At 36.5% G+C, this 22,268-nt stretch overlaps 2 protein-coding genes across 2 annotated transcripts; both read right to left on the bottom strand.

Annotated features, from left to right (window-relative positions):
- Positions 1–999: 999 nt before the first annotated feature.
- Positions 1,000–4,107, bottom strand: LOC127095257 (uncharacterized). Its single transcript, XM_051033971.1, has 3 exons — positions 3,984–4,107; positions 1,551–1,849; positions 1,000–1,440 (listed from the first exon to the last, which is right to left on the bottom strand). The coding sequence occupies exons 1-3, from the start codon at positions 4,105–4,107 to the stop codon at positions 1,000–1,002; spliced, it is 864 nt and encodes a 287-aa protein (XP_050889928.1).
- A 13,464-nt stretch (positions 4,108–17,571) lies between these two features.
- On the bottom strand, positions 17,572–19,482 carry LOC127095256 (uncharacterized). The gene is made up of 3 exons (XM_051033970.1): positions 18,969–19,482; positions 18,359–18,902; positions 17,572–18,205 (listed from the first exon to the last, which is right to left on the bottom strand). Exons 1-3 carry the CDS (start codon positions 19,480–19,482, stop codon positions 17,572–17,574), a joined length of 1,692 nt encoding a protein of 563 aa, XP_050889927.1.
- Between the last annotated feature and the right edge of the window lie 2,786 nt (positions 19,483–22,268).

The following is a 22,268-nucleotide window of genomic DNA, read 5'->3' as shown; positions in this document are numbered from 1 at the left end:
AAGTAAGCATGTCATCATTAAGCTAGAAGAGAAAACACATAAGCTCCCCCTAAATAGCATAACAGAGGCAAGAACTGCTCCCCTCCATTAGTACTCCCCCCCGCAAGGGGCAAAAGGCATAAGAAAGCAAAATACCAAAAAACCACATACCAAATAACCATACCAAAATACCAAATAACTACACAATTACTCCCCCTTTTAAGCCAAAAAAAAGAGACAAAAACAGGAAAAATATTCATTAGGAGCAGAAAAAATATTAGATGTAGCAGATCATATTACATACCAAAAAGGCACATATGATGCACAAATTTTCTAGGGCATAGCCCACAAATGAAGCTGAAACATAAAGAAAATCACAAAGAGAACATATCACATCAGTCATCTTTATTGTTTGTTGTCTCTTCAACATCATCACCACTTGCATCAGCATCTTATTCAACCTCATTATACTCTTCCTTATCATCTTCTTGGTTTCCTTCATCATCTTCTTCAGACAAAGCATTTATCAGGATCTCAAGCCTGATCTTCTTTTCAGTACAAACTTTGATGGTTCCATCCAAGGTTTTGCACGTGTCTTTTAATTCAGCAATGATTCTTGTCCTAGAAGTAGAGCTGGTAGATTTTTTTCCATGTGTCATGATAATGTATGGGACATGTGTCCCTGCAAACAACCTATAATGCATGGATAGAGAAGATTCTCTCTTGCCGCATCATAACTGATCAAGATCCCAGGGTGCTGACTCATAATTATTCCACAAATTAGAGAGGGAAAAGAAATAGGCATTTTTACAGCAAAAGTACTAGCATCTTTAGGGTTTGCTCAAAGACATAAGACCCAAAATCAAACTTGGTTTTGGTTCCAACGATGTAAATGAATTTACCCAAACCTATAGCTTTGGTTGAGGTATGATTTATAGGAATCCAATTGGCAGCTCCTATCCTATGAAGCACAACATACTTCACACTTAACTTGCTAGCTGATAGCTTGCCCTTTCTTGTTCATTGTGGCACCTGTTTGGCGGTGATTTCTTTGTAAGCGATATTATCAGATACCTCCACTTCAACTTGTTCCTCTTCACTTCTGCCCATGAACCTGTTAATGATTTCTGGAAAAAAATCCACACACTTTCCTATCACATACACCTTTCTGAACTCCTTACTCCTCTTGTTATCATAATCCTTAGAAATATTCACAATTAACTCTTTTACAAGTATCTCATAACACTTGCCAAAAACAGCCACATTTTTCATCAACACAACATTCTCAATAAGACTTACTACCCCCTTACATTCAAGGGCATCCTTCCCAAGTTCTCTTTCCAAATCCAACCTCCTTTGGTACACAAACTTCCATTTTTCAACATTTTCAACATAATGAAAAGAGATGTTGTCAATGGGAACATCAAGCACATTAGCATGGACCTTTTTCCCAACAGTTTTCTTTAGAGGCATGATGTCTTGAAATTATGTTCGACATCATACTCAGAGTCAATAAAACTATAGGAAACTTCCTTCCTCTTTAGAGATATTTTCTTGGTGGCAGGAGTTACAACTTTTATCCATTCTGTAGCAGAACCAACACTTGTACTTTTCTTGGGAGCCTTAGGAGGCAATCTCTTACCAATGGGCTCATCATTAGAGTCCATGCCATCTACATTTATAATGTTTGTAGATTGATCCTTCTTCACACCATAATTTTCTTCTTTGTCAGACATACTATCAGAATCATCTTTCTCTTCAGATCTTTCAAAGGACTTAATTGGAACAAACTCACTATCAAACTTTCCATCAGATTTTTCAAGTGAGGTTTCAATAGGATGATCAGTTTTGGCCAATGATGTAGTGACATCTGGCACAACATCAGACTTAGGTTCAACATTCAAGATTTTTGAGATTAACACACGAATACTCTTATCAACACTATCTTTATCAACAACATTTGTTCGCGATATTATGAGTCTATCGGATTAACTAAATGCAAGTGTATAGTCTATCGCATGGTTTTAAAAGATATTGATCCCACATAGACCTAACTGTCAATCTATCGTTTCTAGCTGCTATGATGTTTATCTAAGGCGAATGAATTAAGCAAAGGAGAGATGAAATAAATAACTTTAATAAATTCAAAAAAATAATACTGGGATGTGGTTCTCATCAAACAACAATACTCTTAATTGTTTTTAAATAGGATCGATCTACGGGGCAATATTTCTGACTTTGAAAATAATGTAATTGAACATGAACTGTCATTTTCGCGTATTTAGAACCGAATTTGACTCTCCAATTTATATCTCCCACTGTCACGTGTGATCGGCGCTTATTGTGTTAAAGTAGTCAATCTTATTTTAAGAAATCAGACACTTTACTCAGTTGAATAGTAATTTTGATTGGAAAATTTAACTTAAAAGGGTTCCATGCTTTCGCTCAGGTAACCGAATCCTAAACCTATAAACGCGTCCACAAATAGTTTTAAAACCTCTTTCTAGAAATATTAGACATTCCTAGTTAATTAACAAAATGCTTTCTCGGTATTCGTTAATAAAAAACAAGCCAATCTTATTCTTTAATGTCAGAAGGATTTCGATCTTACCCGACGTATTCACGACTCTAATTTCGTAGCGACCGATTAAATTAAACTCAAAAAAATTGTATTTATTGGAAAAAATAGATAAAGGCTATTATTTATTAGTCGTCAGCCTTAGGTTGGTTTATATAGTGAAGATACAATTATTACAATTGATTTTCTCCTTAATGGAGAATAAAGAAAAATAAAGGTAGTATTATAGACAATAATAAAATCGGAAATAATATATCTTCCAACACCCCCCCCCCTCAAGTTGGTGCATAGATATATATCATGCCTAACTTGTCTATCAAATACTCAAAAGTAGGCCTTGCCAAACTTTTGGTCAGGATATCCGCAGTTTGTTGACTTGAAGCCACAAAGGGTATACATATGATTCCCACATCTAAGTTCTCCTTTATGAAGTATCAATCAATCTAGATATGCTTGGTTTTGTCATGTTGAACTGGATTATGAGCTATGCTAATAGCAGCTTTCCTGTCAGAGTACAATTTCAATGGAAGCTCAATTTTCATCTTAAGTTCTTCTAGGACTCTAAGGATCCATAATCCTTCACAAATACCTTGAGACATAGCTCTAAACCCGGCCTCTACACTACTCCTTGCTACAAATCCTTATTTCTTGCTCCTCCATGTCACAAGATTACCCCAAACATAGGTACAATATCCAGAGGTTAATCTTCTATCTATGACTGAACCTACCCAATCGGCATCGATGAAGATAGACACATTTCTTTCACTAGTCTTCTAAAAAAATAATCCTTTTCCAGGATTTCCCTCCAAATATCTCAGTATCCTATAGAATGCCTCAAGATGTTCCTGTAAGAACAAATTTAGTTCTACAATGTATCTCTAAGATTTTGATGATAACAAAGGATGAAACAAAAATGGTATCCTAACGAAATTTTTCTAAGTGTGCAGGATTATGATCAAAACAATCAGGTAGACCATCATCAGATACATAATCAAGCGCTATGATGTTACTTAGAAGATACGCAACCAGAAGCTCTGACTCTGATCAAACGCAAGTGCAAGCTAAACTAAAGAAGTCAGACACTCTAAAGTGGAAGAGTGACTCTAGATCTGAAGACGTACGCTCTGACATAGTCAAAGTAAAAGGAAACTCTGAAGACAGTCAGGAACAATCATCATCTGAAGTGGCAATCAAGACTCTGATGTTAGGATCCTCTGATCCAGAAAGCTTAAGCACGAAGAAACTCGCTTATGGAAAGAAACTATTTTTAGAAGGATGTTATGACGCTCCAAATATTGCTTTGCAAAGAACACGAAGATTAACAACTTTAATCATCCTTCAATGCTCAAGATTCTGACATTAACAAAACTCAACGATCTACTCTCTACTCCTATATAAAGAACGGAACACCATCCAAAGAACTTACTTGACGAGAATTCAATCCTTCCACCATTCATCATTCCTTCTCTGACGAGCTGCTGCTCTAATGTGAGAACAACTCTTGTACTTATCTTGTGTAATATCTGTTTATTGTTAGAAGCACTTTTCATTATTGTAATCATATTATTGCTAAGATATTTCCTCAAGTGACTTTGTGAAGTCTGATTACTTGAGAGGGCTAAGGGATTATTATTCTCTTAGACGGTTGTTTGTGTAATCTTTCAAGATTAGTGGATTAAGTCCTTTTTGAAGGAAAAATTACCTTGGCCGGGTGGACTTGAGTAGCTTTGAATTTCAAGTGAACCAGTATAAAATTTTGTGTTGAATTCTTTTGTTTCTGCATGTGTCTCTGTTCTAAAAAGTTTTTATTTTCCTAAAATAATTCAAACCCTCCTTTCTTGTTTTTCTCTACCTTCAATTGGTATCAGAGCTTCGGCTCTGTTATTGATTTTCTAATCAAACACTTAACAATGTAGAGAGATCCAGAGTGAGAAAAACAATATGGCCTACACCAATGAAAGAGATAGTCACAATGATAAACCTCCAATCTTTGATGGAGAAAAATTTGATTACTGGAAAGATAGAATTGAAAGTTTCTTTCTGGGCTATGATGTTGATCTGTGGGACATAGTTACTATTGGCTACATACCTCCTGTATCTGAGGATGGCGATGCCATTACCAGAAGCAAGATGATAGATGATCAGAAGCACGACTTCAAAAACCACCACAAAGCCAGAACAATACTGTTGAATGCCATTTCCTACAATGAATATGAAAACATCACCAACAGGGAAACAACTAAAGAAATACTTAACTCCCTGAGGATGACTCACGAAGTAAATTCTCAAGTCAAAGAGACAAAGTCCCTGGCTCTAATTCAGAAGTACGAAGCCTTCAAGATGGAGGACGATGAAGCTATAGAGGTAATGTTCTCTAGATTTCAAAATTTAATTGCAGGACTCAAGGTTTTGGACAAAGGCTACACAGTTGCAGATCATGTCAAAAAGATAGTCAGAAGCTTGCCAAAGAAGTGGAGACCCATGGTCACAGCATTAAAATTGTCAAAGGATCTGAACAATATCAGCCTTGAACAACTTGTTAGTTCACTCAGAAGTCATGAGATAGAACTTGAGGAAGATGAGCCTCAAAAGAAGATCAAATCTCTAAAGTCCAGATCTGAAAGATGTAAACCAGAAAGGAATAAATCCTTCCAAGCTGAAGAGGAAGATAATGACGACTCTGAAAAGGAAGACTCTGACGATGAAGAAGAGTTATGCCTTTTGACAATAAAAGTAAAATAACTTTGGAGAAAAAGGAACAACAACTTTAGAAGACCAAGACCCAAGGGAGATCGCTCAGAACCAACTTCCAGAGGTAAATCTAACAAAGAAATAACATGCTATGTATGTAAGGAAACAAGTCATTACAAAAACGAATGTCCAAAGCTGAAGAAGGAAAGCTCCAGAAGAGAAAGTTTCAAGAAAAGCTCCTTCAAGACCAAAAAGGGACTGATGGCCACTTGGGACGACAGTGGATCTGATTCCTCTGAATCAGACTCTGAAGAACAAGCAAATGTTGCATTCATGGCTACCACCTCCGGAAACACATCAGATGGAGAGTCTGGTCCTAAAGAGGTATATTCTGATCTTTCTCGCACTAACCTTGAATCATGCCTTTTTGAATCTTTGAACTCATTTCAGAAACTTAAACAAAAATTTAAAGCACTAAAAGGGTTCTTGAAGGAACCATCAAAGAATGTGATAAGCTTGAGATGACAGTTTCAGAACTAAAAAATGAAAATCTAACTCTGACAAAAGAAAGAGACTCCACAAATAAACAATGTTTAAAACTTGAAGAAACTTTATCTCAAGCCCCACAAACTTCTAACATAATGATATATAAATATGAAAAATCTTTTCAAAAGTTTATGAAAAACGGGATAGAAAGAAGCAGAATGGCATCCATGATTTATGGAGTCAGCCAGAATAATAAAAGAGGAACAAGGTATGATCCTAGTGAAGATAAAACTTCTACAGATGACAAACCCAAATCTCCTTTTTCTTATCACTACACACATGCACAAGCACAACGTTTTGATAATGCTAGAAAACCCAAAGTTCTAAGAAACTCTGGGAAAACTAATCACAAAGGACCCAAAAGATTTTGGGTACCAAAGGATAAGATTGTTTATGTTGCAGATATCTTATGCAGCAGAGTTAAGACACAAATAATGGTACCTGGACTCTGGATGCTCGTGACACATGAAGGGAAGAAAGTATATGTTTCAAAGCCTGGAACTTAAAGATGTTGGCTTCGTAGGTTTCGGAGGAAATCAGAAAGGAAGAATCAGAGGCTCCAGAACTATTGGTAATGGAACTCTTCCCTCTATATCTGATGTTCTCTACATAGAAGGATTAATGCATAACTTGTTATCAATAAGTCAATTAAGTGATAATGGTTATGATGTAATCTTCAATCAAAAAACATGTAAAGCAATTAATCAGAATAATGGAACAATTATATTCACTGGAAAGAGGAAAAACAACATTTACAAAATAAATCTTTCAAATCTAAAAGATCAAAATGTAAAATGTTTGATGTCTGTTCACGAAGAGCAATAGGTATGACATAGACGCTTGGGCCACATTAGCATGAGAAAACTTTCTCAGCTAAATAAACTCGAGTTAGTCAGAGGTCTACCTAAGCTGAAGTTTTCTTCAGATGCTCTGTGTGAAGCATGTCAGAAAGGAAAATTTTCTAAAACATCTTTTAAAAATAAAAATGTTGTTTCCACCTCAAAGCCTCTGGAACTTCTTCACATTGACCTTTTTGGGCCTGTTAAGACATCATCAGTCAATGGAAAGAAGTATGGACTAGTCATTGTTGATGATTTTAGTCGCTGGACATGGGTAAAATTTCTAAAGCACAAGAGTGAGTGTCACTCTGTATTCACTAGCTTCTATTCTAAAGTGCAAAATGAATTTGAACTAAAATTATCATAGTCAGAAGTGATCATGGTGGCGAATATCCCATGATTTCTCCTGCCCTAGAACTCCACAACAAAACGGAGTTGTGGAAAGAAAGAATAGGACACTCCAAGAAATTGCCAGAACCATGATCAATGAAACAAACGTGGCTAAGCACTTTTGGGCTGAAGCAATAAATACAGCGTGTTATATTCAGAATAAAATCTCTATAAGACCTATTCTGGAAAAGACTCCCTATGAACTGTGTAAGGGAAGAAAACCCAACATTTCTTATTTCCATCCGTTTGGATGCTCTTGTTTTATTCTCAATACTAAAGAACATATGTACAAGTTTGATTCAAAATCACAAAAGGTATTATGTTAGGATACTCATAACGCTCTAAAGGCTACAGAGTATACAACACAAAAACCAAAATTATGGAAGAATCAATACATGTTAGATTTGATGATAAGCTTGACCCTGAAAAGTCAAAGCTAGTTAAGAAACTTGTAGATTTGGAAATAACTCTTGCAGGCTCTGACGAAAAGACTAAAGCATCAAAAGAATCTGAGAAACAAAGTCCAGATGCAACTGAAGTTTCAACTATCCAGAAAAGATCAAAAAATCGCCCTAACATCTCTGAAGATTTGATTCTAGGAAACAAGGATGAACCTGTCAGAACTAGGTCAACATTTAAAGTATTTGAAGAAACTCCTCTAGGATTAGTATCTCTAATCGAGCCTACTTCCTGTGATGAGGCACTTCAAGACAATGACTGGGTTCTGGAAATAAAAGAAGAACTTGATCAATTCTCAAAGAATGATGTCTGGGATCTTGTCCCAAAGCCTAAAGGAACTCATATTATTGGAACCAGATGGGTATTCAGAAACAAACTGAACAAAAAAGGAGAAGTGGTCAGAAACAAAGCACGACTGGTGGAACAAGGTTACAATCAACAAGAAGGCATTGACTACAATGAAACCTTCTCCCCAGTCGCCAGGTTAGAATCTATTCGCTTACTTATTTCATTTGTTGTAAATCATTCCATCAAACTATATCAGATGGATGTCAAGAGTGCATTCCTTAATGGTTATATATCAGAAGAAGTGTATGTCAATCAACCTCCAGGCTTTGAAAATTCTAAATGTCCAGAACACGTCTTTAAACTAAAGAAATCACTATATGGACTAAAACAAGCTCCTAGAGCTTGGTATGAAAGATTGAGTAACTTTCTCCTGGAACATGATTATTAGAGGAAAGGTTGACTCTACACTCTTCTGTAAAAACATTAGAAATGATCTCATGATATGCCAGATATATGTTGGTGACATTATTTTTGGTTCAGCTAACCCCTTTGTATGTCAAGAATTTTCTGAGTTAAATCAGGTAGAATTTGAAATGAGCTTAATGCAAGAACTAAAGTTCTTTCTGGGAATTCAAATCAATCAAGCTTCGAAAGCAACTTATGTATATCAAAGTAAGTACATAAAAGACATTATGAAGAAATTCGAAATGGCAGAATGCAAACCTGCTAATACACCCATGCATCCAACCTGCATTCTAGAGAAAGAAGAAACTAGTCAAAAGGTTTTCCTGAAGCTCTATCATGGTATGGTAGGCTCCCTTCTCTATATAACTGCTACACACCCTGATATTATTTTTAGTGTATGTCTTTGCGCCAGATTCCAATGAGATCCTAGGGAATCTCACTTAACAAATGTTAAAAGAATCCTAAGGTATCTGAAAGGAACCCCTAACCTTGACCTGATGTATGAGAAAACATCAAAGTATAAGCTCTCTGGTTATTGTGATGCAGATTATGCAGGGGACAGAATGGAATGCAAAAATGCATTTGGGAACTGTCAGTTCTTGGGAAGTAATCTCATATCATGGGCCACCAAAAGACAGTCAACCATCGCCTTGTCTACTGCAGAAGCAGAATATATATCAGCTTCACTTTGCACTACTCATATGCTCTGGATGAAAAATCAACTAGAAGACCTTCTGATCTTTGAGAGTAACGTTCCTATCTTCTGTGATAATAATGCTGCCATCTGTTTAAGTAAGAATCCTATCTTGCATTCCAGAGCTAAGCACATAGAAATAAAACATCATTTTATCAGAGACTATGTTCAGAAAGGGGTAATATCATTAAAATTTATTGATACAGACCATCAATGGGATGACATTTTTACTAAACCCCTCGCTGAAGACAAATTCTCTTTTATTTTGAAAATTTTAAACATTCAAATTTGCCCAGAATAACCCAAATGTGCTTCTCTGAAATAGCAAAATAAGGCTCTGAATTAAACATCTAGTATCTGGATCTGACTCTGATACTTCTACCAGTTAGGAGTTATCTGAATCAGAAATCCTCAGGATCCAATCCTTTGGTATTCCTGAAGATCAGATAAATCAACACGTGGGGCATCATGCGTCTGACTTTGGATCTTCTAGACAGCTGTCTAGCAGAAATCAAGAGACAGACCCTTGAAATCTCCTCGAGCAGTGTGCTGATTTGGGGATTAAACCTCCATCATGGGATGTAATCATTCTCCCCTAAGCGTGTAAACTTGGATATCGTGTATCATTATTTTCATAACCTCTAAATTTCATCTAACATTGTCGTTTTGCATGCACCTATTTGGGTATTAATACTTTTCACTCATCACAAGCTCACACTTTACACTCACGCCATACACAAACCCTCTCTCTCTCTCTCTCTCAGTTCATCATCTTCATCAAGGTCTTCTTCATCTTCAAAGCAAGTTCTTCATCCTTCAACCACTTCAACAATTTCTACATGGATGTTCAATAATAATCAGTCTACAACTACTCACAACAGATGGAATCAACTGATCAAACACTCATTTCTACTCAGCAAACAACTGCAACTAATGGTGTCGTTTCAACCCCCATCTACAAAGAACCCCACATTCTTGACCGTGAACCTCACATCCATCTTGCAACACCATTTGAGAAGCTTGAGGTACTGTGTGAATCGCTGGTAGATTTCAACAATACGAAGCGTAATGGCATAGACCTTACTGAGGAGTTAAGAATGCAAGGGTGGGAAACCTACTTTCGGAGACTCTATGGTCCGGTGTACACCTATCTGGTGAAGGAGTTCTGGCGTTTCGCATACTCAGATGACCACTATATCGTCTCTCACGTTCTGGGAGTCAAAATAGTCATCACTGAGAAATCAATAGCCTCCCTTATGAACATGGAGAAGACAGGAGGAAGAAGAATTTACAACATCAATCCTAGGGCAAAATATTTGTCCCAGGAAATAGCCCCCACCATTTTTCAACAGAACGATGAGGGCAAACACTCCAAGAACAAAGAATTGTATCAAAATCTTCACGCCTGGTTGAAGATCATCATGGGCACCATCCATCACCGCCCTGCATCAAACTCTTCTGACTACATCAACACGGATCAGAAGTGCATCCTTTACCGCATCCACTAAGGGTCGAAACTAAATCTGCCAGCACTGCTCTTCAAGTATCTCAGAGATTCTGTCAAAGATACCAAAAATAACATGAAGACCAGAAACTACATTCCTCTGGGAAGACTTATCTCGGATGTTGTGATCGAGAGTGGATTGGTGGATCATATGATCCGTCATAATCTGATGGAAGATGTCACTGTTGACACTGGAAGACCTCTGAATGCTCGAAATCTGAAGAGTATGGGGGTAATTGAGCAGGTATGTGTTAAACCAACTCTAGACACTTCCTGGGAATCACTGAAGGACCAGAGGAAGATCCCCAACAGTCTCTATCTGTTCTCCAAGATTGACCCTCCAGAAGTGGTAGCTCACTATCTGCAAGATCTTGCAAACCAAGGGGTGGACATTTCTGAGTTCTCAGTGGACTGGCTACCTGAGCATCCACCAAACTTCATGAAGAGGATGCGAGAGCCCTCTAAGAAGTCCAAAAAGGCAAAGAAGGCAAAGTTGGGAGAAACCTCTGGGTCAAGACCTCCAGTCCCTCTGGCTAATTCTCCAAGTAAGTCTATGCCTCCTTCTCGCTCTATTAAATTAAAGCTTATTACTTCTTCTCTCCCCTAAAACACTTCCATTTACACCCCATCAGAAACACCTCCCTCAACCACCAGAACTTCTAACCCACCATCCCTCAAATTCAATCTCGCAACCACTACCCTACCCGTTTCTGAAGCGGAAATGCTAAACGAAATCACCTCACCATCATCTTCCTCACCTTCCTCCCCACCATACTATATTCTCTCATCAGACAACGAACCATCTGACCCCCAATCCCCCACTCTAGCTCAACTTCAGGCACATGCTATGGCCTCACAACAACCAACACACATGAACCTGAACCTGAAGTCACCTCTCCAACCCCTGAACAACAAACTAATCCACCTCCTGAACAACCAATACCCTCACCATCTGAACATCAACCAAATCCACAACCTGAACAAACAACACCACCTCCCTATGATATTCCCCCGCCACCAACCTCTGATACCATCGTCACTTCCACTCACGATCCCGCTAACACCAATCCAACTCCACCATCCTCCCCAGCCTCTAACTCTGAACCAAAAACTGCCTTCCCCACCTTAGAAGAAGAAATAACTTTATTTGCAGAGTCTTCAGTGGAGAAGATCAAGTCTCTGTCTGTCAACTCTGACATTAGTGATGATCCCTCTGCAGTGAGAATCCACTGGAATAGAATGATCAGATGGATGACCTCTGAAGCCTTCAAACTGAAAGGCCTCTCTGAGCAAGTCCGCAACGACTTCATCAGAGATGCTAGAATAAGGCTACAGACTCGCTTGGCCAGAGAGGCTGAGGAAAAGGCCAGGAAGGAAGCAGAAGAAAAAGCTCGCTTGGAAGAAGAGCAAAGGATCAGAGAAGCTGAAGAAAAGGTTGTTGCTACTGAGGCTTAGGCTCAAGCAAAAGTCGAAGCTGAAGAAGCGGCACACATTGCTGCAGAGGAAGCTGCCAAGGCCAGTGTTGATGCTCTGACTCAGGGGGAGCAATCTAACTCTGGTTTTGCCCCTCTAGTCTTAAAGACTCTGGAGGAACTGCAAAAGGAACAACAGGTGGTACGAGCAAGGTTGGATCACCAGGATTTCGTCAACACCAACATTCAGAATCTGCTGACTCAACTCCTCCAAAGGATGCCTCCTCCCTCACACCCTTAGGCACTTAGGCTTTTTGCTTGTTGATTTTCTTCTTATGTCTTTTTATGCTTTCTGATATATGCTTTCATTGCTGCCTCTCTGTACCCGTTTTCTCTTATATATATGAATATCCATTTCCTGCCTATATTTCTATGTCTTTTTGATTCTGACAAAAAGGGGGAGAACTAAAACAGCTCTGATAAAAATATATATCTAAACCTCTCAAGGAACTGCGAACATTAAATATCTTAATGACTTATGAGAACTAAAGTTATGCAGGATAATAGCTAAGGTACAAAACAAACTACCACACAAGGAAGGTCCGGTAAGAACTTACGTTATATTTGATGCTCTAACTCAGGGGGAGTCCATTCTCTTTATCTGATTCTGATATATTACTTACTGTTTCATCATCACTCTAACTTGTTTTGTCATCATCAAAAAGGGGGAGATTGTAAGAACAAATTTAGTTCTACAATGTATCTCTAAGATTTTGATGATAACAAAGAATGAAACAAAAATGGTACCCTAACGAAATTTTTCTAAGTGTGCAGGATTATGATCAAAACAATCAGATAGACAATCATCAAATACATAATCAAGCGCTAAGATGTTACTTAGAAGATACGCAACCAGAAGCTCTGACTCTGATCAAACGCAAGTGCAAGCTAAACTAAAGAAGTCAGACACTCTGAAGTGGAAGAATGACTCTAGATCTGAAGACGTACGCTCTGACATAGTCAAAGTAAAAGGAAACTCTGAAGACAGTCAGCAAAAATCATCATCTGAAGTGGCAATCAAGACTCTGATGTTAGGATCCTCTGATCCAGAAAGCTTAAGCACGAAGAAACTCGCTTATGGAAAGAAACTATTTTTAGAAGGATGTTATGACGCTCCAAATATTGCTTTGGAAAGAACACGAAGATTAATGACTTTAATCATCCTTCAATGCTCAAGATTTTGACATTAACATAACTCAATGGTCTGCTCTCTACTCCTATATAAAGAACGGAACACCATCCAAAGAACTTACTTGAAACACACGAGAATTCAATCCTTCCACCATTCATCATTCCTTCTCTCACAAGCTGCTGCTCTAACGTGAGAACAACTCTAGTACTTATCTTGTGTAATATCTGCTTATTATTAGAAGCACTTTTCATTACTGTAATCATATTATTGCTAAGATATTTCCTCAAGTGACTTTGTGAAGTCTGATTACTTGAGAGGGCTAAGGGATTATTATTCTCTTAGAAGATTGTTTGTGTAATCTTTTAAGATTAGTGGATTAAGTCCTTTTTGAAGGTGAAATCACCTTGGCCGGGTGGACTGAAGTAGTTTTGAATTTCAAGTGAACCAGTATAAAATTTTGTGTTGAATTCTTTTGTTTCTGCGTGTGTCTCTTTTCTAAAAAGTTTTTATTTTCTTAAAACAATTCAAACCCCCCTTTTTTATTTTTCTCTACCTTCAGTTCCTTGAAAGGAGAATGCATAAACAGACTCACTACCCTAACTGAGAAAGCAATATCAGGTCGGGTGTGTGACAAATAAATCAGTTTCCCAACCAATCTCTGATATCTCCCAGTATCAACAGAAACATTACCTTCTCCCCAAAGTTTAGCATTAGGATCCATAGGGGTATCTGCAGGACGACATCCAATCATTCATGTTTCTTTCAAAAAGTTTATAATGTATTTCTACTGTGAAACCACAATACCATTTTTTAACCGAGCAACCTCCATACCTAGAAGCTGGAACAGAAAATATGTAGCAAATATCAAGAAGGAAAGGGAAGATGGAAAGAGAAATATAGGATAAATACTAGGCTTCACGTCTATCTGATAACGAAGATCATCTTAACCAACAAATCGTCAATAATTTTAAAACTGTTGATTATGTGTGCTTATTTTCTATTAGTTTCATTTTCTTTTAAGTAATGAAATAAGTCTTTGTTAAGTTTTTATTAAAAAAATTTAATAATGATTAACCTAATTTTAAAACAATCAAATTTCTAAAAAAACACCTCAAAAAGTTTTTAATTGCACTGTTGAAAAATATTGAAAACAGGATCTTAGATAATAAGTAATGCACCAATTATAATTTCAGTGAGAAATTCCTATCACACCAAAATAAGTTAGAAAGATGATTAGTCTTTTAAGTAGTTTGAATTATTTTTAAGTATGGAATAAGATTATTGTAAGATTTAGTTCATGAAAAAAAAAGCACTAGTAATTGTAAGATTAAACCTATCTAAATTGAGACTATTGCATTTACTAATGAATGTCAAAAAAAGAAAGGAAAAAAAAGAAAAAGAATTGAAAGCGCTAAAAAACATGTTGAATAAATTTTTTTTGTTCGAAATTGGAAGAACTCTGAATGTTTATACTTTGAGTAACATGTTGAACTCATTAAAGTGAGATTCCATTAGATGAAAAAGTGAATCACCTAAAAAAAAGTGACTTAAAAAAGTAGTGTAAATAGAGTCCAAGTTTAAAAAGAACTAAAAAGCCTTTGAACCATTAAGCTAGGTATAATTCCATGCTGAAACTGAAAAGTGAAACCGTGAACAATGGGTGATCGTGTTACGGTTTGCACGGTTTTACTCTAAAAGTCATTTGAACAGCAATAGAGAAAAATGTGTGGTTCGGTTTAGTTGACTTTTAGAAATAACACCGAACCAAATCAAACCAAACAAATGTTGTTTGGATTAGTTCGGTAAGTTCAATTTTTTATGATATTTTATTGAGTCATAGATACACATATAGAGGATAATATAATTTTGTGTTTATTCGTTCATACATTATCATAAAATAAGTTTATAGTTTTCAAAATAAGTTTATAATTTGACGCATAAATATGACTTGTGTCTTACAATTTTATCTTATCGCTAAATGATATTATAAATGAAATTGCATTCTTTAATAAATTTGAAATACTATATTGTGTCGTTATAAATAAGTGCATGCATGTGATTATGCTAGTCTAATAACACTATAATTTCTTTTTATTATCAATATTTTATATATAAAGGGATACAAAAGTGATGTAAATTAATTTTTTTCTTTTAATCTTATCCTTATCAACATCAACAAATTAAAAATGAGAATAAAAATAAACATACAACAATTTAATTTCAAATAAAAAGAATAGTATTTATAAATAAATAATTTTTTATATGTGTTTCATGTCGGCCAAAGGCCTAGGGATCCACTCATCCACGCTGCTCAAAAGTCCAATAATACAAGGTTCATTTATCCAACCCGTTCCACTAAGTACAAGGTATAAATATCTTCACAAGGGTTTTCAGATACACGGTCTCTAATCTCCATTTCCATTACGGTTATGTCAAACACTAAACTTACTTGGGCGTTGGAGTGATAACCATGCAGGTACCCCCTATGAACCATCATATCAATGATTAGCAACGCTGATCAAGATCGACACGGATCAACGATGTCGATTCAAGATCAACACTTTTAATCCAAGAAGCATCGCGATCGCAACCTTCGATCCATGGTGTCGCATCGCAAAATCACCAAAGAAGCTTTGTTTCGTCGTAGCTTCCGTGACTTCCTCCATTTCTAGTTTCATAATGGAATGGTGGCATTGTATGTGGGAAATCGACTTTCGACTCCTACAATTTCAATTATTTCGCATTCGATATTTAGATTTGAAATCCAAAGGCATTTTAGGTGAATAAATTGAAGTCTTAAGAAACCAAAATCTCATATCTACACTGTTTGGATTTGGTTGTTCGTTCATATCAATCCCGAAGCACCGGGAAATGACGCTAGTAAACATCCTGAACTCAAGGCCAAATTTTGTAGTATTTTTGTCAACCAGAGGTCTCGACCTTAACAACTTGAGAAAGTATGTCATAAAACACCCTCAGATCCAAATTCGCATAGCCAAAATCGAGTACATCTTGAAATTCTGGTATGGAGATAACAAATGTCGTATATGATGTCACGACACCAAGATCAGAAAATTGTCACAACACAAACAATATCAGTGTTAAAGTAAATAGCAGGAAGTAAATAACACATGTCAATTGTTAACCCAGTTCGGTGCAACGTCACCTACACCTGGGGGCATCCAGGCCAGGAAGGAAATCCACTATAATAATATTAGTTTGAAGTTCTAAACAACCTCTAGTTTTACAAACTTATCACATAATCATTACCTATGGAATTTCTATCTAAGACTTTCCTAGATATGAGACCCCTCTCACCTCCCTTCAATCATACAACAATGATAACAACTTCTAACAATAAATAGAAGACACACTTTCAATGAAAAATATTCCACTTTTGCTTAAAAGCTAATGAGTGATTCACAATTATAACTCAACTAACAATCCAACTCAAGCATCAAGCTGATACGAAAGTGGCTCACAAACAACAAAGAACAAATTAAACCCTAACAGAGACTATCACACACGTGTCTTATTTATCTTCTTAGGTTTAGAGTTGTTATTTAAATAACCCTAGAATAGCATGGGCTTTGGGCTAAATAATCAGCAGATCCAATCAAATCAAATCAGACTGTTGCACAATCTTCTACAAACTCAAATCAATCAAATCTAATGTTTCCTTAAATGTTTTGACATCCTTTCTTAGGAAACAAGGCACAACTGGAACCGATATTTGAGCTTCTAAAATAAGTACTTTGAACCGCAGAATGCATGAATCAAATCATCAAAGAATCTTCACTAATCTCACGCTTAAAAAAAATCTTCCAAGAATGTAAAAGCATGGCACATGATGTCGTACAAGCATGTCAAGACATCTTGTCCAACATCTTGCTATTTCACTTGTTTTAACAAAATGTTGTCAATCACAATACAAACAACCTAACAATCTCCCCATTTGGAAAATCTTGGCTAAAACAACCTTTGCAAAACATATCTTGTAAAAAAAACTCAAGAGAATTTCTTCAAAATCAAATGCACAAAAAACAAACTTGGAACTTCTCCAAGATACATCAGAGGCATACGCAAGAGAACAAGATAAAATCGGTCTCACAGAGAATGTCACATGAGAGAGAAATAAACTCTCACAATATAAACTTTCTACAGAGAAAATAAATTATCCCATACAGGATATCAAGACATTTGGTCTGACTTCACAACAACCAAACAACACACATAAATTATCACTAAGTAAGCTGTCATCATTAAGCTAGAAGAGAAAACACATAAGCTCCCCTTAAATAGCAGAACAGAGGAAATAACTGCTCCCCCTCCATTAGTACTCCCCCTCAAGGGGCAAAAGGCAAAAGAGAGCAAAATACCAAAAACTCCACATACCAAATAACCACACCATTACTCCCCCTTTTAACCCAAAAAATTGACAAAAACAGGAAAAACATTCATTAGGAGTAGAAAAAATAGCAGATGTCGCAAGTCATATTACATACCAAAAAGGCACACATGGTGCACAAACTTTTTAGGGGATAGCCCACAAATGAAGCAGAAGCATAAAGAAAAACCACAAAGAGAACAAATCACACCAGTCATCATTATTGTTGGTTGTCTCTTCAACATCATCACCACTTGCATCAACATCTTCTTCAACCTCATTATACTCTTCCTTATCACCTTCTATGTTTCCCTCAGCATCTTCTTCAGACAAAGCATTTATCAGGACCTCAAGCATGCTCTTCTTTTCAGTATAAGCTTTGATGGTTTCATCCAAGGTTTTGCATGTGTCTTTTAATTCAGCAATGATTCTTGTCCTAGAAGTAAAGCTGGAAGATTTATTGCCATATGTCATGACAACGCCTGGGACATGTGTCCCTGCAAACAACCTATAATGCAAGAATAGAGGAAATTCCCTCTTACTTGTTGCATTAGAACTGATCAAGATCACAGGGTGCTGACTCAGAATTATTCCACAAATTAGAGAGGGAAAAGCAATAGGCATTTTCACAACAAAAGTACTAGCATGCTTCAGGGTTTGCTCAAATACATAAGACCCAAAATCAAACTTGGTTTTGGTTTCAACAGTGTAAATGAATTTACCCAAACCTATAACTATGGTTGAGGTATGATTTGTAAGAATCCAATTGGCAGCTCCTATCCTATGAAGCACAACATACTTCACACTCAAGTTGCTAGCTGATAGTTTGTCCTTTCTTGGCCATTATGACACTTGTTTAGCAACGATTTCTTTGCAAATGATATTATCATATACCTTCACTTTAGCTTGTTCCTCTTTACTTCTTCCCATGAACCTGTTAATGATTTCTGGAGAAAATTCCACACATTTTCCTCTCACATACACCTTTCTGAACTCCTTACTCCTCTTGTTATCACAATCCTTATAAATATTCACAATGAACTCTTTTAAAAGTATCTTATAACACTTGCCAAAACCAGCCACACTTTTCATCAACCCAACATTCTCAATAAGACTTACTACCTCCTTACATTCAAGGGCGTCTTTCCCAAGTTCTCTTTCCAAATCCAACCTCCTTTGGTACACATACTTCCATTTTTCAACATTCTCAACAGAGTGAAAAGAGATGTTGTCAATGGGAACTTCAAGCACATTAACAGGGACCTTTTTCCCAACAACTTTCTTTAGAGGCGTGATGTCTTGAACATTATTTTCGACATCATACTCAGAGTCAATATAACTATAGGGAACTTCCTTCCTCTTCAAAGATATTTTCTTGGTGGCAGGAGTTACAACCTTTCTCCACCCTTTAGCAGGACCAACACTTGTACTTTTCTTGAGAGCCTTGGGAGGCTTACTTGTAGACTTAACAACTTTCCCTTTTCTACTTCTTAACCTATTAGTTATCCATTATCTACATTTACATATGGGATCCAATATCTTACCAATGGGATCATCATTAGAGTCCAGATCATCTACATTTACAATGTTTGTAGATTGATCCTTCTTCACACCAAAATTTTCTTCTTTGTCAGACATATCAACAGACATACTATCAGAATCATCTTTCTCTTCAGATTTTTCAAGGGACTTAATTGGAACAAACTCACTATCATACTTTCCATCAGATTTTTCAAGTGAGGTTTCAATAGGATGATCAGTTTGGGTCAAGGATGTAGTGACATCCGACACAACATCAGACTTAGGTTCAGCATTCAAGATTTTTGATATTAACACATGAATACTCTTATCAACATTATCTTTATCAGTAACATTCATACTAGATTGACCTAGGGTCTTATCAGATCTAGAGTTATCTAGACTTATAGTACCAGAGTCAGATTTTTCAGATGATTTAACACTACCCACTGCTTGTGGAACGACAAAACCTTTAGCAGATGCAACAACATCAGGTTCGACACCAGTGGTTTTAATAGGATCAAGATATAAGTTAGTCATAGAGTGAGGTTTCTTGACAATAACAAAGGGCTCAATATTCCTAATCTCACTAGAAGGAATTTGAATCGACCTAGAGGGGTTAGAAGATTTATTTACACTTGAAGGATTAGCCTTTTCACAGTAGGTGTTCTAGCCCTCCTTTTAGTAGGAACGTGTCCTAGAACAATGGAGAGAGGAACGACATCAGTTACGAAATCTAAATGATCCACATTAGCACAAGAAATCCTAGGCCCGATTGATCTTTGGTGTTTTTGCTTGGTGTTGAGCCAAAAGGTTTAGACATCTTGATAAAAGATTTTTAGTTGAGATTGACTGTAGAAAGATGAAAGTAAACGAGAACAATAACGAACAATTTACTGAAGGTAAAGGGAATGGAATCGATGGAGTAGGTAAGAGAGAGAGATGATGGCGTGTTGGAAGAAAAATAAGGAAAGTTTGTAATGATGTCCCTGGAGTTTTGTGCACCACTAAATGGAGGGAAGAGAAAATATTATTTGCACGCCTCCACATCAGTAATTTCTATAACTCTTCAAACATGAAAATTCCTAATTCTCCCCTTAACTTCTCAAACTAATTTTCATCCAAAGCTTTAGTAAATATATCTATCAGTTGCTTCTCAATGGCCACATCTAATAAAATGATGATGAATATCAATATGCTTTGTCTTGCTATGTGGAATGAGATTCTCGAATATATTGATTGCAATCAGATTGTCACAATATAATGTCATGACATCCTGCTTAACATTATATTCCTTTAGTATTTGTTTCATCCAAGTCAATTGAAAGAAATTGCTTCCTGCTACAATATACTCAGCCTCAGCAGTAGATAGTGACACACAATTTTGCTTCTTTTTGAACCACGAGATAAGATTGTTTCCCAAGAAGAATCATCCTTTAGAAGTACTTTTTCTATCATCAGCATTACCTTCCCAGTCTACATCACAATACCCTACAAGTATGGAATTAAACTGTGAGAATACAACAAGTCATACTCATTAATACAATTGATGTATTTCAAGATCCTCTTCACTTGAGTAATGTGACTGATTTTAAGCTCAACTCGATATCTAGCACATACTCATACAGCAAAAGTGATGCATTATCTTCTAGTTGTAAGTTACAAAAGACTATCAATCATACTCCTGTACAAACTTTGATCCATATCAACAGCTTTTTCATCCTTAGTTAATTTCAAGTGAGTTGCTGCAGGTATCCTTTTGTGACTAACACTTTCTAGGCCAAACTTCTTCACTATATTCTTAGCACACTTGCTTTGAGAAATGAAGATAGTATCATCCATTTTTTTAACTTGAAGACCAAGAAAATAGGTTCATTCACCAACAAGACTCATCTCAAATTTAGATTGCATTTACTTGACAAAATGTTGAACCATCTAATTTGACATGCCTCCAAACACAATGTCATCAACATATATTTGGGCTATCATGACTTTAGCATGCTCTTCTTTAACAAATAAGGTCTCTCCTGTAACCCCTTTCCTGTGGCCAATATTGACAAGAAACTCAGTTAACATTTCATACCAAGCTCTAGGTACTTGCTTCAATCTATAGAGAACTTTCCTTAGTTTGTAAACATGATCTAGAAAACTAGGATCTATGAACCACCTGGGTTGTTCAACATACACTTCTTCATTCAAGTACCCATTCAATAAGCAACTTTTCACATCCATCTTAAATAGATTGAATTTTAGCATACATGCCACTCCTAAGAGAAATCTTATGGATTCAAGACGAGTAACAGGTGAAAAAGTCTCATCAAAATCAACCCCTTCAATTTGAGTGTATCCTTGAGCAACAAGCCTAGCCTTGTTTATGGTCACAATTCCATTTTTATCAGATTTGTTCTTGTAAATCCATTTTGTGTGAATAATGTTCATCCCTTCAGTCCTAGGAACTAGGTCCCACACTTCATTCCTTTTGAACTGCCCTAGTTCTTCTTGCATAACATTAATCTATAATTCATCAGTCAAGGCCTCCTTCACATTTTTAGGTTCAAACTTTAAGATAAAGCAAGCGTTGGATATCACATCTCTGGATCTAGTTGCGATCCCTTCATTAAGAAATTCAATAATAAGTTCCTTTAGATGATCTTTCTGAATTCTAATAGAGGAATCTCTGTTGGCTTGAGGGTTATTTGATTCAGTCCTTGTTGGCTCAATATTGGACTCAATGTCTTCCACATTTTCTGAAGCATTAGTCTGCTGAGATGATGTTCCAACATCTTCATCGACATCAGTCCCTTTCACAATAATTGAGTCATCAACCACAATATTAATGGATTCCATCATGACCTTGGTTCTGGAGTTAAATACCCTATAAGCTTTGTTGTTTGTAGAGTAACCAAGAAATATCCCTTCGTCACTTTTGGGATCCATTTTTCTCTTTTGTTCACGATCATCCAGAATGTAGAATTTACTCCAAAACACATGAAAATAGTTAACAGTGGGTTTCCTTCCTTTCCACAATTCATATAGAGTAGATGATGTACCAGCTCTCAGAGTAATACGATTGTGGATATAGGAAGCAGTGTTTATTGCTTCAGCCCAAAAATGATAAGGAATTTTTTTTGCATGAAACATGACTCTAGATGATTCTTGTAATATTATGTTCTTGCGTTCTACAACTCCATTTTGCTGAGGAGTGATGGGAGATGAGAACTCATGACTAATAACTTCAGAAGAGCAAAATTCCGAAAATTTTGCATTTTCAAACTCCTTACTATGATCACTTTTGATTCTGACAATTACATTTTCCTTCTCTCTTT

Source organism: Lathyrus oleraceus, chromosome 6, assembly GCF_024323335.1.
Source record: "Lathyrus oleraceus cultivar Zhongwan6 chromosome 6, CAAS_Psat_ZW6_1.0, whole genome shotgun sequence".
In the NCBI taxonomy this organism is placed as follows: Eukaryota; Viridiplantae; Streptophyta; class Magnoliopsida; order Fabales; family Fabaceae; genus Lathyrus; species Lathyrus oleraceus.
The sequence above is the reverse complement of the archived record's forward strand: the minus strand, read 5'-3'. Positions and strand labels throughout refer to the sequence as shown.

Coding starts and splice junctions, on each gene's coding strand:
- LOC127095257 (XM_051033971.1), bottom strand. CDS start 4,107: ATGAAAAGTGCTTCTAACAATAAACAGATATTACACAAGATAAGTACA. Junction 1,850..3,983: donor AAGGATTGAATTCTCGTCAA/GTAAGTTCTTTG, acceptor ATGTTGTGCCAG/ATGTCACTACATCATTGGCC. Junction 1,441..1,550: donor CTACAGAATGGATAAAAGTT/GTAACTCCTGCC, acceptor ATGCCTCTAAAG/AAAACTGTTGGGAAAAAGGT.
- LOC127095256 (XM_051033970.1), bottom strand. CDS start 19,482: ATGACTAACTTATATCTTGATCCTATTAAAACCACTGGTGTCGAACCT. Junction 18,903..18,968: donor CTCTAATGATGATCCCATTG/GTAAGATATTGG, acceptor GAAGTAGAAAAG/GGAAAGTTGTTAAGTCTACA. Junction 18,206..18,358: donor TCTCCAGAAATCATTAACAG/GTTCATGGGAAG, acceptor TGTGCTTCATAG/GATAGGAGCTGCCAATTGGA.